Below are 17002 nucleotides of genomic sequence, written 5' to 3'. Positions count from 1 at the left end.
AAAACTGGACTAGTTCTATCTATGCACATTAATGAATATGCTAAGGAGATTGACCAAAGTAAAGCAAATACAGTTCTCACAGTTGGCCTTCATGCTAGGTTAAGGCTACGAAAATCCCTAGCTGAGGATAAGAACAGAAATCACTAGGTAAAACGTAGTAGAGTAAGAAGCGGGACAAGATTACTTAAGACATTGTAGACATTGTGAGGTTCAGAGAACACTGCATATTTTTTCTTTTAAGGGAACCTTTTGAATGTTGTATTTTGAATGTTGTATGAATGCAGAGCATTCAGGAGCAATTTGCCTGAAATGTCAGTATTTCAGTGTTTGCCCGAACCAGCCAAAGTGACCTAAGTATGTGAAGAGAGCACTGAAGGGCTTTCACGGTGTTGAGGATGCTGGATTGAGGGGTCTCAAGACAGTTTGTTGTCTGTGATCTCAGATGGCACTGCTTTCCCTGCAAATAAACTGTGTCCTTTCTATAAGTTATTTTGCAAAACATCTCAGACCACCCTGTCTTGTTGAGATGTTGCTGCCAAAGCTGCTGGAAACACTCATGGTGTGTAACGCTGCCCTGGGTTGTGCAACCGTGGGGTCACAGGCTCTGTGTCTGAGAAATGGACTGAAGCAGAGAACTTGGATGCCTGTGATGTGCCTGAGAAGCCAGAGTCAAACAGAATCTGCATGCAGCTCAAGCAAGTAGACTAAAACAAGGTCTGATGAGTAGCCAGAGAAAATGAGCCTGCTCCAGGCATTGAGGGAATGTGTGTAGAAACTCATGGGGACAGACCATTAATGTTGTTGAGGGCAGTTGTCTTACATCAGGCAAAATGAGACAGACAGACATATACTGAATTATAGCTCATGATTTCCTGATTTTTTTCCTCATACATTAAGAAGAAAAAAGAAATCCATAAAATAATTAGTTAAGGCATTTTAAAAAGCTTTAAATCAAAACCACATTGGACTGCCTTGTAATGACACTTCTCTTGTCAAATATAACTCTTCTGAGGTATGATGTCTCCTGGACCACATGGAGATAAATTTGCCTGAGTCTTTCCCCATATATCTGGACAGTAAGTGGGTTTCATCATACTGATGTAGGTGTCTGATATGTAGGATGCAGGCATTTACACCTAAGGTAATCATCTAGTCTTCCTTTATAATCAACAGAGGGACAAGGTACTCCAGAATATGATTCAATTCATGTAAAGTAGGTCAGATGAATTGTAGCCTCAAAGTGTCTGTTCTTCCTCATTGACTGTAACAACAGTTGAGGGTGAGTCAATGAGCTGTCCATGTCTACGTCAAAAGTGCGGCACCACAAGATGAGTCATGAGAACTCTGTACGGTTGTTCTTTGTTTTTTTGTTTATGTGTTCATAGTAATGTTTAACTGCAAGAGTGTAAAGTGACAATCCATTAAACCTGTAACTGCTACCCATATCATCTAAACCAGAGTGTGAAAGCACTGGCAGTATTATTCCTGCTATAATTAATTTGAGTAGACCTTACAGATGCATACTATGAGGTGTTAAATAATATTGCTGTTTTCTAACAGCTTAGCTCAGTGCTGCCTGTACATCAAGTTTGATTTACCGTGGTGAAGTACACCTTTATGCTTACTGATTAGCATGAAATTTGGGGCAAGACAAACATATCAATTTAAATGAGAAAAGAAGCTGCTTTTTCCCTCAACATTTCTGAACTCTCCAGATTAGACTAACTAAATATATTAAGATAATGGAAGGGCCTCTGAATTTAGGAGAGCACTGTGCTGATAGTAAGGCACCAGAGAGGTGAATGGAAGCATCTTGGACAATCTGGTATTGTAAGAGTAGGACTTGCCATGTTGTATAAACCAGTGGCTGACAGCAGAACTCTAGTAATACAGAACATTTTCCAGAGATAGACACTGGAATTTTTCCAAAGCTGGTGCTTTAACCATGAAGTCATATAAATACTTTGATACAATGTACTTGGGCTGCTGGCTATGAATTATGAATGAACTTTGCTAATCACCGCTGAATTTTGATTTCCCAACCATTGATTACCTGCTGTCATTTGATAGTGTTTTGAGAAGATTGCTAAATATAATAAAGCATCCTGTGTAGGCCTGTGGAATTACGATAAAAAGTTGACAGAATAACATTAAGAATTCTGGAGTGTATTCTCATGAGCTTAAGGGAATAACTGAACCTGAATGCAAGTATTGGAGGAATGAAAAACTAGTGGCAATTATAGGGACCTGTTATGTCATGCAAATTTTTCACCTTCAGCCTGATTAAAGGTCTTCAGGCACAATGGAACAGAGCTTGCAAATTTCCAGGATTATTATTCTGTAATGCCATGGCGAAGCTAGTGAATATTTTAGAGACTTACTGAGTATCCTTGCTGTCAATTTGTAGTGATGTTTTACCTCATTGAGGTATCAAAGGCTGGTGTTTATGCAGCACATTTACTTTTCCTAGTAACCAGCATACTAATGCAGTGACAGCCTCCAGAATTAACAGGAATGAGGCATAGAAAGAACTCAAGAAGATGAGAAACCTGGTCTTGATAATACAACAGGTCACCATATTTTGGCTTTGGGAACAACCCAACAACTTAATTCTATAGTACTTACCAGAGTAAAGAAACACTGTGTTTCTGTGTGATTACTGTTTTAACCCAAACTGATACTACATAGCATTGCAACTACTATTTAACTGGCTAATAGTCTCTTAAATCAGAGGATAGTATATATTTATTTTAAAGACTGCAGACCAATTCACTCATGGACTAGCACAAAAAAGGAAGGTTATATAGACACTTATCTTGGTAGATCATTTTGCAGTATAAAACATGCACATACATTCTTTTTCAAGAGTGACTCAGGTATTAAATGGGCCACATTTAGCATGCTAAAATAATTTGCTATATTTTTCCTAGTAATTTTTAATCTATCTGACTAAGCTGAAACAAACGTGAACCCTAACACAAAATCTACCAGAGAACCTCAGCCTGGACAACTTTCAGAGAATGCTGGAGCCTGGTCTACTCAATTTTAGTGGTAATGTGAAAGAGCACCAAGTTCAGACCAGCCTGGATTCATAATTTGCTTTCAAGTTGCAAAAGCTGTATTAGAAAAAACATCTTCTTTTTAAACATTAGCAAATAAAACAGATCAGTCTACAGTGCTCATTGCTACTTATTTGAACAAAAGCCAGCAAATGAAAACAATGTATAACAGAAAAAAGTGATAACTAAGCCAGATGACCTTTTTTTTCAACTGCACTCTGCTGTATATATATGTATATATGATATATACAGTGTTCCACTTGTATTGCAGTATGGTATCTTGCTACTTCTATGTTCTAGTGATTTCTTCAAGGGTTTGTATAGCAATCTTCTGCTTGTGTCCTGCTAGCAGTGCAAGTGAAACATCATTCAAATGAAAATACAGAAAGAACACTTGAAGATTTTTCTTCTGAGAGTCATGCTTTTCTTCTGATGAGTGCACTTGATAAAATACATTCCACCCACCCGCAGCCCCCTGCCTTCTCTGTGTTCCACTGATAACGTGACCCACCACACTGAAACAGTATTATTTCCTGAGAGGCTGTAGGCAAGCATGATGATGAGAAGAAAAAGAGGAATGAATGTTAAACAGAATGGGAGAGAGAGGAATTGTGCATATGTATGAGAAAATCAGAAAAAAAAATTCAAAAGTGTGCTGAGAGTTGGATATAATAAGGGGGGAAGTAAGTGCATATTCCTTTTAAAATGTATCATAAAATACAAAGGAATAATTCTACCCACCCATCAGTCAATTCCTACCAATTTGTAGGATGTGAATGGGGGAAATGACGATAACCACATTAGCACGAGTTTCGTGTTAGTATAATGGAGTTAATATTTTGGAAAATGTTTGAGAGTAGGCAAAACAATCTTTTTCAAAAATAAATATCTTTGCTTCAAGAGAGGACAAAGGAAATATACAGATATAAAAAGCAGGGGTATTTAATTTATGTAGAACTTAACTAATTTTAACATAATTGCAGGAATTTTTTTAACATATAGCTATGTAAATACACACTCTTTTCATCCATATGCCCTTTCCACAAGTATGTAAGAAAATGGTGTTTAAGAACAAATCCTTGGTGATAACATTTACAAGCAAGTCTAGTTAGATTTATAATCAAAAGTGGGTTGGAGACAAGAAAATTGTCCTAGCAGTATTTGTCAAACATATGACAGTGCTCTCTAATTGACTTCAACAGGGCAGATTCCCTGCTATGTGCTTTATTTAATGTAACTTTAAAGTGTTCCTCATTGCTAGTCATATCACTTCTTTGAGCAAGCACTTTCTGCAGTTTTAGCTGGAGCTCACCTTGAGAGAACCATCAGGAAGAAGCCTGTGCATCACTTCAGTTCTTGTGCACTGCTAAATTTCACTTTTTAACCTGTCCTAAAGTTTCCCCTTCAAAGTTATTAATGGAAGGAAATACAGCCTCTTTCATGAGGTCATATTTTATATACTCATGTTTTCACATTTTTAGCCTGCTTAAAGTTGCCTGTTTTGTGCAAAGTGTTATATTTTTCTCCTGACAAAGCATCAGCTGATAACCAACAGCTTTGTCCCTGAACATATGCCTCATTTTCTTTATGTAATTTATATACTGTTCTCTCTTCTGTGAGCAATATCCCACGAGTCATTGCCAAATTGAGCAAGCTATGGGCCTAGTGGTGACAAGAGAATGAAGACTGCTTATTGTTAATGGATAGGATAGGTGAATAATAAAGCAAGAACTTGGGCATCGGCATTCATGTATTTTAGCATTCTGGATGAATTTAGAAGTGCGAAAAATCAGAATGCTTTTGGGATATTCTGCTTTTGTTTACCTCAAATCACTTCTGAGTCAGAAAGTTAAGTAATCTAGTATTGGCAAATGACAACTTAATGCCCAGTTTTGCCTGTGAGGCTACATACTAAATACCCATGCTAGACTTTTCAACCAGAAGATGAACTTACCATTTGTATTGTAACACTCATCACTTTAGAAGTGATTAATTATCATCTGGAGTCTGACCTCTGCCCTAGGGAAATGTTTAGACCTGTGCTTAACTCTTTTAGATTGATTAATGTACCGAAAGCTTTTTATGTTTCCTTCCAATCAGTACAAATTTCTCATTTAATATAGTTTAGTTCAGGACTATAGAAATATGGGCTGTTTCCCAGAATTTTCAGGTGTGGTGATGACATTTCAAAACTACTGCAAAATAGCAAGCAATCTGCCATCTGTGGCTCTAACTTTTACAGCTATAGCTGGTGAGAGGCAAAGACAGTTCAAAAGTTACCCGAACTGGTCGGGATAGGACCCCAGTCTGATTTAGATTACATCAATAGCTATCGTGCATAACGTGAATTACAGAGGCCTTATCTGATCTATTATAGTAGGCTGTTGAAGCTTCTTCAGAATAGATCATCCAATTGCTTTGTGCTGCCTGATACATCAGTTTGCACCAACTAGTAGTAATAACTGGAGAATGTGAATTCAGTACTTAACTAGCTACAAGTCTTGTGTGGCAGATAAAGAAAAATTCCAAGGTAAATCATTCAGTAGCTTTGTTAAAAAATCATTGTAACATTATTATTACTGAGAACATCAAAAATTGTGTTAGGTTTTCATATTAGGTTTCCAAGCTAAATGATTCTGTGATTCTATGATACTTAATGTTCTGTCATTCTTTTGCACTCTATTGAAATGGTTCTTGCTAAAAGTGTATTTACCACTACTTAAATCTTAAAAACATCTTCTTTGATGTATTAGCTCTCATCAGTCATATTCTTCTCTCTAGAATCTAATTTTTTCTTGATTACCATGGTCTTATTATCCCAGATCTCCTTTTAGCTTTCTGATCATCACTTCAGTAAGTAATTTAGAGGGATCTTTCTTGATACAGCTGTGATCCGGTAACACGGACTGGGTGCCCAGTAGCAGCTGAAGCACTGCTTGGAGCAAAAGTTCAGGTGCCATTGTTGAATGCAGGGCCAGGTTAGTTTAATCTGAAAGTTTATGAGCTCCAAGACTGCTCTACCATGCAAGCTACAGCCCACTTCTTTCATCCTCCTGAAATAAACACTATGTTTTCTCTGTGCTTCCTCTCATTATTTGAACTGTCTTTTGGCAGATGCCTCTAAAAAAGCTTGAGAATTGTTTGGGTGTTTGTTAATCTACTAAGGCAGAACCTACCATGATGACTAGTTGCCTGCCTCTTTCAATTAAATTGTAAATTTTTTGAGATGTCATCTTCTCTTTTCCTAACACTGATGCAGTGGAAAATACATTTTTATTATAAATGCAAATACATGATTACAGTTTTTTCCTGTTGCAGCTCATCCACTGTCATGTCTTTTCTCTTTCCAGAAGATTTCTCATGTTTTTGTTGTATCAGACAACTGGTCAGTATAGCTCAGTTACAAGCCAAGGATTGTAAGAACTGTTTCAATTACCATAATCTCCCAGTCACAAACAGTACAATCTTTGTCATCAGAAAGGAGAGTTATATAAGGTTACTTCTAGACATTGCAGTATTTCTGGAGTTGTGTAGTTGAACGGAGACTATTTTTTTTCTGTGCTTAAAACACAGAATTAAAATGCCTCAAATACTGTTTTATCATTTAATACTATGCATCCATTTCTTCCCTGGGATACAGACCTATGTTTAGCAGAGTGGTGTAACTGAACAGTAGTGGCTCTGGTGGTTATGCAAACGACACAAGAATATGTGAGAATGGCCACACAGTCAAGATGGCAGCATTGCCAGGTTCAGCTCTATCAGCAAACTTAAAGGAAAAGCTGCCAGGCAGCATTAAATGGCAGAGGAGAAAAATCCTCTCCATTTAAGCTCCGCCATCCTGGAGACTGACCAGGATATGTTTTGCTCAGTTCACTCCTAATGTAAGTCAGTGTGTCCCTTGCTTGACTAGGCTAGCCTCCAAAAGACCAGCCACTATTTCTTGTGCCTCTGTGTCCCCAGCCATAAGGGATTGTTGGACATCTTATGGGTTGGGCTTTTTTTGCTGTATTTTAGTAATAGCTGTGTGAATTAGGAACTAGTGTTAAGAGAAAAAATTTGAGTGAAGGTACCACTACTGTTCAGCTGAACCAGAATCCCACTCGCCATTCAATATGGCTTAAGCCCTCTGGACTGCTCTTCAGAGACACTTTGATCTTTCCCTTGACAATACACAAGTGCTTAAGGAGAAGTCAGGCCACCAAAAATACTATTCCATGTATTTCTGTGGATCATACGGGTTTTATGTAATAGATCAGGTCTTTGGAGACCTAGACAAGAACCTTACATTTACTCTTCTCTAGTAGACCCCATTCTTCTAGAGCAGATTTTACCTGCCTCTGGAAAACTTTATTAGTTGATATTTAGATTTATAAGAAGAAAAGATCAAATATTTTTCTTGGGCATTGTCATCCTGAGGTTGCTTACATAAAGACACAGCTTCATTTTTTCAGATTTTCTGAAAGTAAACCCTATGTTTTTCCTGTGCCATTTTCTCTTGTGCAGAAAGTAAGAAATATTTTAGTTCTAATACAGATTAGCCACTTTGAACTTGTACCTTTTTTCCAAAGAGTGTTTCCTACTAAGACTGAATCTGTCTCTGTTGTACGTGTACATGCGTGGTTTGTCCATACTTTGGGATTTGGATCTCTCAACAGCAGTGTTGTTGCCTAGCAAAGTCTGGTATAACACAAGACTAATATAGTATATTTAATATAGTATGTGTTGGTAAAGCTGATTTTAAATTTAAAATGACAATCAGTGTGCCCTTTTTAGTCATTTAATAATCGCTGTTTATACTGATCTGTATCCCTTTTGTTTTCCCCACTCAGATGTTGCAAGAGCAATTGAGTTATTGGAGAAACTGCAGGAATCTGGAGAAGTACCAGTGCACAAGCTACAGTCTCTAAAGAAGGTGCTGCAGAGTGAGTTTTGTACAGCTATCAGAGAGGTATGAATCTGAGATTTTTAGTTATTTCTCAGACTAACATTTCTCACCTGTAGAGAAAAGCATATTTGCCTTTCAGTGCTGTGTTCTGTAAAGGATGATGGATGTGAAATGTGTCTGTAGCTGCCTGCTACTGTGCAGAATGTTGAAATTACTGAAAAGCAGACAAAGAACAGTTGCATCAGCAAGACATCAATTAGCAATTAGCCTTGCTAAGGAGAAAGGGTGATTAATTAGTACTTCAGCATTCTGCTTGCACTGTTTGAGGGTCTGGGGTAACCTGTACAGCACTGTGCTGAGATGTGGGGACATGCCAGGTTGGGTCAGTGCAAGCTTGAATGCCTCTCCTTTGAGCTCAGGTATGTGATAGGGAGGTGCTGATAAAATCAGAATGCAGTGACAGCCAAAAGGGGCAAGGCTGAAGTTAGCTGAAGCTGGCAGGAATCTTACCTTTGAAGTCAGTGGTTGGGTCCCAGTGGGCTTTGTTCCTCATGTCAGAAATCCTTGTCATGCTGCCAAGAACTATGATGATGCCACTGCCAGCTGTGGGCCTTCCTAAGCTCTGCCCAACAGTAGATACATAGTAATTGTTTTATTCGAGTCAAGCTAGAGAAGATGCACCACACTTCTACATGCTTAAAAGCTGTATCTTTAAAGCAGTTAACACTTCTGTTAGAAGTTTCTTAGAAGGAAAACATGGTTTAATACAACATTGCATCAGATATTTTACCTACTAAACCAAGGACTCAGCCTGCCAAACAGAAGCAGCTCTAAATGCCCTAACGAAGGCAACATCTTTTTAATAGAAAATCTGTAAGAACTTCTGTTTCAGTTTACCTGTCTACTGCCTGGAACTAATCCTCCATTGCTGAAATCAATGGGGAATCTAATGTTCCCTCAATGGTAGCAAAATTGAACTCCTGATAACTAGGCAACAGCAGCAGATTGATTGAGTGGACTGCTGAGTGGCTGGAAGGAAAACAGAGATGAACAGACATTAGTTTAATAAGCAAAATGGAACACAATTGTTACTTTATGGAATATATTCTTCAATGTGAGAATCAGAGAGAGGCTTCCACCTAATTAAATGTCAGTTTTCAAGGCTTTTTAAAGGGAATAGTGTTCCCTGACAATAAATAATAAATAGTGTCCCCTGACAATAAATAATGGCATTGTGTACCCTCAAAAGCTTATATTCTGACTAGTCCTTTCATTTAACCAAACTAAATGCTTCTTTAAGTAACCACAGAGCATAGAAAAGTTGTAGGATTGCTAGGGGTTTTCTTCAGATAGCAGAGCCTTGTACTCCAGTTGTTAAAGGCAGCTTTGAATCTTTGCAGCATTGTCAGTGAAATCTTAACAAATTTTTATTAGTCTCTGGAAAACAGTTTTAGCAGCAACAAACACAAAATTTAAGAACTATGAAACCGGCTTAGAAAAATGCATTCTCAGTTCATTGCAGTGAGTCCATCTCAGTGGCACAAAAGGATTTTATAGAGTATTGTGTGAAGCCAACCTGCACGTGACTAGAGCTAGTTGTTACACAAGAATTGAGTGATGATGAATAAACAGTTCTACCAACTTCATAAACAAAAAAATGTATTTCTTATTAAATATATATAACCTATCTTTCTAATATATCACTAGCAGAGAACAAAGTTTCTACACCCAAAAAATCTGTACCGCTATATGTGTAAATCTTTTTTTAGTAAAAAATCTTCAAATATAAAAGGCCCAGTTATAAATCTTTTCATTTAGCTAGAGTAGGAGGATTGACATATGTACATTGCGAGTACTTAAGGTTCAACATGTGGCTTCTCTTTTCAGTTGCATTAAGTCCTTGGCAAATATTTAGACTGTAACTCTCTTTTTTTCTACCAGTTTTTCTGTCAGAAGAGCTATTGAAAAACTCAGAAAATAATTGCTTCTAAAAAAATAATTATAAAAGCATGGAATATTTTGGTCATATTACACTGTTAGACATCGCAAGCACTGTAACAAGGGCTGGGAGGGTATCTGAGCTGTGTTGTGTCATTAATCAGGGATGCCCTTCTTGTATGTCCTTCATGTACACTGGAGTTTATTGAACGGCACAGATTTTTCTGAGTGTGTTTGAGTTTGAGATAGCTAAGGCTAGACAGCAATTTCTCTACAAATGCTCTCTCCCATTGTTTATCTTTTCTTATCTTAGTGCAAGATGTGAGAGTGCAGTGACTAGATTTTCATTTATTACCATCTACACAGACTAGAGGAGAAAAGTTGTTGACATTACAAGAGAATGCACAGCAGTCAGTTGGAAATAATGAGAAAAGTGGGAGTGAAGCAGACTGGGTGTGAGCTGTGGGTAGGAGTAATCGAAATGGGATGAGGAGGCCGGCTTTGTGTTAGTATGCAGATTCTGAAAGAGGCTGCTTATTATATATATGCAGATACTCAGATCTGCAGTGTGGTGTGTTCATTCTATAATGCAAGATCAAGGCTGACTTTTGCAGTCCTATAAACACCATAATGGAGGAACTTTGGAATACTAAAATTTTCTTTTCCAGTCTAAGAAATTATGGAAACTTAACTGTCCAGTGTGTTTGGTTGTTAAAATAAGTCCCAGAGAAATTCAGCATCGGACTGAGCGGAAGTGAAAGGATCAAAGATGACACGTAATCTGCACTAGACTAACTAATTGTGACTTGTCCCTTCTACAAGTAGGAATTCTTTAACTACAGAAACAGGAGGTTACTTTTATGACCCATTAGCCTTTAAAAATATGAGATACGTTATTAGATGACATACATTCCAATCTAAAGGCTGTAATTAATTGTATTTATGGGAATCTACTTAGTAAATAAAATTTCAAATCCCTACACTAATATTCCATAGAAATAAATCTTTTTAAAAATGACTGAGTGAATGGAATTTAAATAGGAGTACTTTAGCATTTTTCAAGGATGCTATGTTAGGAAATGGTGATTAATGGTTCTCACTTAGCTAAATATAAGTGCCACCAACTGAAATATTCTGTCTGGCACTAGGCAGGAATATGGATTAGCTCTGAAAATAATAGAAATAATGGAAGTGTATAATGGCCTCAGTATTTGCTATTCACCTGAAGACCCCTAGACCAGAAAACAAGTTGACCAAAGTCTGATCACACTAAAGGTCAGTTTGAAAAAAAAAATTATTTGTGTTTTAAATTACTTATTTTAAAAGCTCCCTAGCCACATGGAGATTAATTAGCCTTCTATAGCTTTATCATCTGATAAACCTTGCACAAATCTTGTCCATTAAGTCCTTTACCCTTCTAAATGTTTTTGCTGTTTATTCAAAGCTCTTGCTATGTTACAGTCATATGATTTCCAGGGGGCTACTGGAGTAAATGAAGGGCTGTGAAAGTGATTGTATAATTGAGCTACTGAGAAGTTATATTCACATGCAACTAAAACTAGACAGCCTAATTGATAAAGTTACTTTAATTGTTATAAGTCAGTAAAAGAAAGTTATAAGAACTGTAAGATACAGTGAATGTCTGGTCTGGCTAGAAACCCTAAAAACCTGTGGGCACAGATGATAGAATAAACAACTGAGCAAAACACAGTAGATCATCAGCAAGAAAATGTGGCATGCCTTAGCAGCTTATGTGAATTTAATTTATTGCTAACATCTGGTAATTGGTGGTCAAGCACCAGGAGAATAACTTTATGACCCATTTGCTCTTGGTGAGCAAAGTTTTCTTTCAGGTTGATTCCCTGATTTCCATTTCTGTGTGTTAAATATGTAATACTCAGGCGTATCTCACTTTTCTCCCAGCCTGCCTTTGCTACTGAATTTTCTATTTCAAGGTTAAATCTAAGGTTTTTCTGTGTGGATATTATTTGAAATAAGATCTGACTAGGAAATACCTGTGGTGAATCAATGCCAAAATTAATCGGATAAAAATGTGGTGTGGCAACCAGACACCTGAAAGTAACCATTATTTTATATTTATTATGATTCCCACCAAAATATCCTATTGTCAGTTCTGTAGGACTCAGTCACTGACAAAGGAGGAGCAATCAACACAAAGTATTCTAATCTTGTCCATCTTGTATGAAATTAGTCATTGGGAAAGCATGTTATCTTTGAAAATATTTCAGTTCCTACCTCGCTAATTTAAAACATTTTTAAGCTTGCTATAAAATATAGACAGAGCATCCTGGACATTTGAAGACCCCTTTTGACTTACAGGCATAAAAATGGGAATGGCAGAACACTGACCTATTTTTTATGAGGTCCTGATGCTCCCTAGTTACTTTAGAGATATATTTGCATATGTTGTATAGTATTAAAAGCAGTTTCATTATATATTAGGTAGGATAGTTTAATAAGCCTAGTTACTATATAGGAATGATTTCCTTTAATTAATAACTTTCATTTCCATGCCTTAGCGATCTGAACACCCAGAATCCCAGTGCTGCTGATGTGCAGTGTGTTTTTATCTGGTCATTTCCTCAAGCTGCCCACTCACACTTTCCATTATTAACCCTGATATATGTCTTTTCAAATATTAAGGGACCAGAAGACAGCTGCTGGGTGGTGAAAACTGAATCTGTGCTTATTGCTATACTGTGATGCCGTGTGTGACAGCAGAAGGCTGTCTGGAGCCCTTAGATGTTCATTCACTTCAGATGTCTCAGTGTGGTGGTGTACTCCATTTTTACAGGGCTGTACTGAATATAACAATCTGGGTATTAGCTGGACTCAGGCAAAAATCCTCATTGATTCTTTTATTCAGTGATTAATTTAAGATTTTGATGTAGGAGTCGTTTAAATACCTGTTTTAATTGTGTTTCAAGAGTCTTAGAATTTGCTTGTTCAGTTTGCAATATAATGCTGTTCCTCCACATCCTAGACCTAGTCTCTGAAAGCAGAATTTCATTGTTTTCTGCCTCATGAGTCCTTGCAAAAATGGAGGTGCACCAGGCCAAATTCTCTCAGGTGGCACCAAGGTAAGCCCCAGAGTCCAAATTCTGCCCTGTGTTAATGCTTTATATTTGCTAGAAGCTGCATATTTGTTACAGGAGGAGAAATACAATTCTGGTCAGTCTGTCATCTCCACAGGGCAAGCCCAGCTTTTGAAGTTTTTAAATTACAAGATGCAAGCTTGGAAAAAAAAATGTATTGAGGAGACTTACTGCTATAATTCACAGCACAGAACTGTGATTAAAGCTCAGTAGGAAGCCTGACATCTAAAGATCCCCTACTGTCACATTTACCCATTCAAACTGAACTGTTGGTCAGATTGAGCAGAAGGGATATGTCAGACTTACTAATAAGGCAATTAGTAAACAAAAGGGCAATAGGACAACACATAGAAGTAAAGTGACCGAGATTTATCAGCTCAGAGTTGTAGCTCAGGTCACAAAAACAGTATGGTTGTATTAGCATGATGCCTCATTAGACTGCCTGGGAAGCAGAGTTCTCCTTAGGCTAATCTGATACCTTGTTATAACTTGTTCTGGTGTTCCTGATAGTTCATTCAGAATCACTGCACCATTAGTTTAGTAATAGGACTCGTGCAGTAGCAAATAAGGAATTGTGCAAATTGACCAATTTCATTCCAATTTTAGCATTGATTTATTTCTAACTTTTCAATAAAATTTGTATTCCTGGATGCTAGTTGTAAAGTTTTGGTATTTTATCGTTTTTTTTAGATATTGGAGTGGATTATAATGTCAGTCAAACCAGTTCAGCTTACCTAAATTCTGGGGCTGTGTAGCATTTGCAAGAATCTTCTACCTTTCCATCCCTTTTTCACTTCCACTGTCCCAGCAATGAAAAGCCACATAAAATAATGATATAAATTTACACTAAATGAGTACTTCCGTCACTGATAGGGAAGGGCATTATTTAGCTTCACTCAAATATGATGGTATGGCACAGTAGTAACATACTCCTGTTTTACAGATTTTGCTTTCTGTCTCCTGGTTGCAGGTACTGTATCCATAATGATGAGTTGAGAGAAGGATTTGTAATGTATGTTAATTAGATAATAAAAAAATCAGATTTCTAAAGATGAGCTGTCTGCTCTTTGTCTTGCTACCATGCTGGCTGAGGCATTGAGAAGGTTCAGCAGAAAAGCTTAAGTTAGCGGTAAACACAGAACTTTTTTCTTTTTTTATTACCCTACTGTGTTAAAATATATGGGGCTTTTTAGGATGAATGTAATCAGAAATTACTCCAATTTTGAAAAACAATGAAGTTTCAATTGCCACTTTACTGTAATTGATTGAAGCATTACTCTGTTGCTCGCAAGCCCTGGATGGCATGAATGAGAAGTTTTGGAAATTATTACCTTGTAACTCAGCAGATGGCCTTCATTAATGGCAATTATATGAATTTACCAAGCTGCCCAAGCATTATCTGAGAGAAGGCATTATTTAGTCTCTGTGCAATTACTAAGTCCCTACCACTTTCATGACTTCACTGCAGGAGATTTAAAACAGCTGCTGTTGTCACTTTTTTTTTAGCTGCCTAGAGCTAAATACATAGATTTCACAGATAGAGTACCCTAGAAACTGGGACCAGACTGTATCATTGGTCTTTAATGGGTGCTTTCTCCCACTGGTTTTGATTAAAGATCAATTTCTAGAGTTGGCTGGTGGCTATATATCTAATCATACTTACATTCTGCTTGTGTAACTGTGCCTTTCACAACAGATAAATACATACTTCAGTGCTTCAGGAGTCCTGCAATTTACAGAATCAAAACAATCACATATCTTGTTCATGTTACAGTTTATCTGGGCGGCTGTATCATATTTACTAAAACTGTCTGAGTGGTACTCAGGTGATGTTCTCGTTTTGGCACACAGCTGCAGTTGCATGTGCTATGGAAGGTGACTCCAGTGGAACGTGTGTGGTGCATCTCATCATCTTCTTCGTTTGCTCGCATTATCATTTTGTTTATTGTTGCAGTATCCTATTTGATTGCATAAAACTCTTCAGAATAAACAGAATAGCCTCCACTGCAGTTCATCTCAAGACTGCTTCTTCCTCTTGAGAGAAATCAGCAGCAAGGTTAACTACCGAGTAATATTAGTAAGTGACAGGTTGTTGGAAACCACTGCACTATTCTTTTTGCCTTGATGGAGCCTCAGTATCCTTCTGCTGCCACTTAAGTGGTGTCACTGATGAGACTCCTGAGAAATGCTGCTCAATCTCCATTTTTTAATTGTGCCTTCGGAAAAGAATTTATAAACTGTTTTAAAACTCTATTTTAGCTATATTTTTTTTGGCATTTAAAGCAAGAAGTATCAGTAGTTTCCTTCCTTCTCCCTGCCTTCTCAGCTTGATAGGAACATTTGAGATGAGCTTGAATGATGTCATGTTTCATCCAGGTGCTCATTTTGGCAAGGTTTTGACAAATCTGTTAAAGTTTGGAATGTGGCTGTTGCATATGTCAGCCTCAACAGCATATACAGACTTACTGATAAAGTGGAGGAAATTAGTGTTTATTAATGCTTGGTGTGTTTTTGAACTGGCAGGGAGGTCTAACAGAGAGTTTGAAACTACAAGCTGTGAGTTCCGAGTGGTCTTACAGGAGTTAACTAATCACAAGTTGGTATTTCCTTTCATCCCAGTATATTGCAGTAGAAGCAGCAAAAGAGACTTTTAGGACTGTATTTTGCTAAGGTTTAGTGATTGCAAAGGATGCAATTTCTACAACACCTGTAACACTGTTTTAAGATGCCAGATCATAGTTCCCATTGACTTAAAGCAGAATCTAGAGCAGTGTGTAAGAGATATGAAATAAACTAAATGATCCAATTCTATTTTTCTTGTTCCTCATGTAAGTAGTTTTTACTTGCAAATAAAAGTCTATTTTTCCTTATTCTTAAAAGGATGTGAAGTAAATTCCTATTGACTTCAGGGTGTCAGCGATGACTCCAGACAGAATTGAGACTGTAGGGAAGAGGGGGCACACAAAGGTCTTGTGTGTCCTAATAGCAACACCAGGCGTGTTTCAGTCGACTCACCCAATATGTGCAGAGGATGTGACAGCGTGCATTTTTGGGTACATCTGCTACATTCTTTGCTCGCACATAAGGGAGGAAGGAGATTCTGGCCCCAGCCTGTAACCCCTGTTGGGTTATTTCTTGGACAGATGCAGCATCATATGGCAAGAGCTCAGGGACCAAAACTTGGGTCAGCTTTCTGACACCACCACAGATACTGTCAGAGCAGAGTGCACATCTCCATTTTCCACACAAAAAAAAAAAATTCCATTTTAGCTTGAGCCTTCATAAAGTATTTCACCCTAAATTAAAATATTATACCTTTGCAGTGATTATACTTAATTTATTTTTAGAAATGTCTCAGGCCCGTGGTGTTTTTTTCTACTGCCTAAGGACAGCTTAATAATGCATCAATATTTGGATCAGTTTTTTCACTTTGGTGGAACTGACCTAGTTTCCTCCGTTTCCTCCATAACCCCCAGCCCCAAAGAAGGAAACATTTAAATAAAATATCCTCAATGAAAATGCTAAAGCCAACATGCATGATATTTCTTCCACATGGTCTAAAATTAAAACTGTCTCGCCTCCTCAAGTTGTTAAACAAGACTGAGTTTCATTTGCAGGTTTGAGCTTTTTAATGGGTTAGCATTCCTATAGAATCATGTGGTAAGATCCATGAAGTGTTATTTCATGGAAGGGGATTGTTGCAACAATTGTGAAACTGATGCAACATTTGGTTTTGAAAATAGACACCACCAGTGGTTTTCCCAAAGCAAACATGTAACTGCTTAAAGTAATGAGAGCTTATCATGTAAAAATATTCAGAATACCAGCAACCTTGAATGACCACATTCTGTCTGATATAAATAGCTCATTAATACAGACTAGTTGTCACAAAGCAGCTTTTTCAAATTCAGTTGTCGAAATTCAGTAGCTGCAGGCAACAACTTATATAATACAGACGTGTTGGTGCTTCCAGTAAGAACAATAATGTATCACACACCTTC

The 17002-nt window shown here is 37.4% G+C and overlaps 1 protein-coding gene across 3 annotated transcripts in view; it reads left to right on the top strand.

The window, feature by feature from the left end:
• Window positions 1-17002, top strand: part of LIN7A (lin-7 homolog A, crumbs cell polarity complex component) — a 52817-nt gene that overhangs the window by 12298 nt on the left and 23517 nt on the right. For all 3 annotated transcript variants that reach the window (XM_068999687.1, XM_068999677.1, XM_068999684.1), the window contains exon 2: window positions 7892-8010. In XM_068999687.1, the coding sequence (XP_068855788.1) occupies window positions 7892-8010 (119 nt within the window). The remainder of the gene's footprint in view (window positions 1-7891; window positions 8011-17002) is intronic.

The sequence above is a fragment of the Aphelocoma coerulescens genome, chromosome 1A, assembly GCF_041296385.1.
Source record: "Aphelocoma coerulescens isolate FSJ_1873_10779 chromosome 1A, UR_Acoe_1.0, whole genome shotgun sequence".
Classification (NCBI taxonomy): Eukaryota; Metazoa; Chordata; class Aves; order Passeriformes; family Corvidae; genus Aphelocoma; species Aphelocoma coerulescens.
The sequence above is the reverse complement of the archived record's forward strand: the minus strand, read 5'-3'. Positions and strand labels throughout refer to the sequence as shown.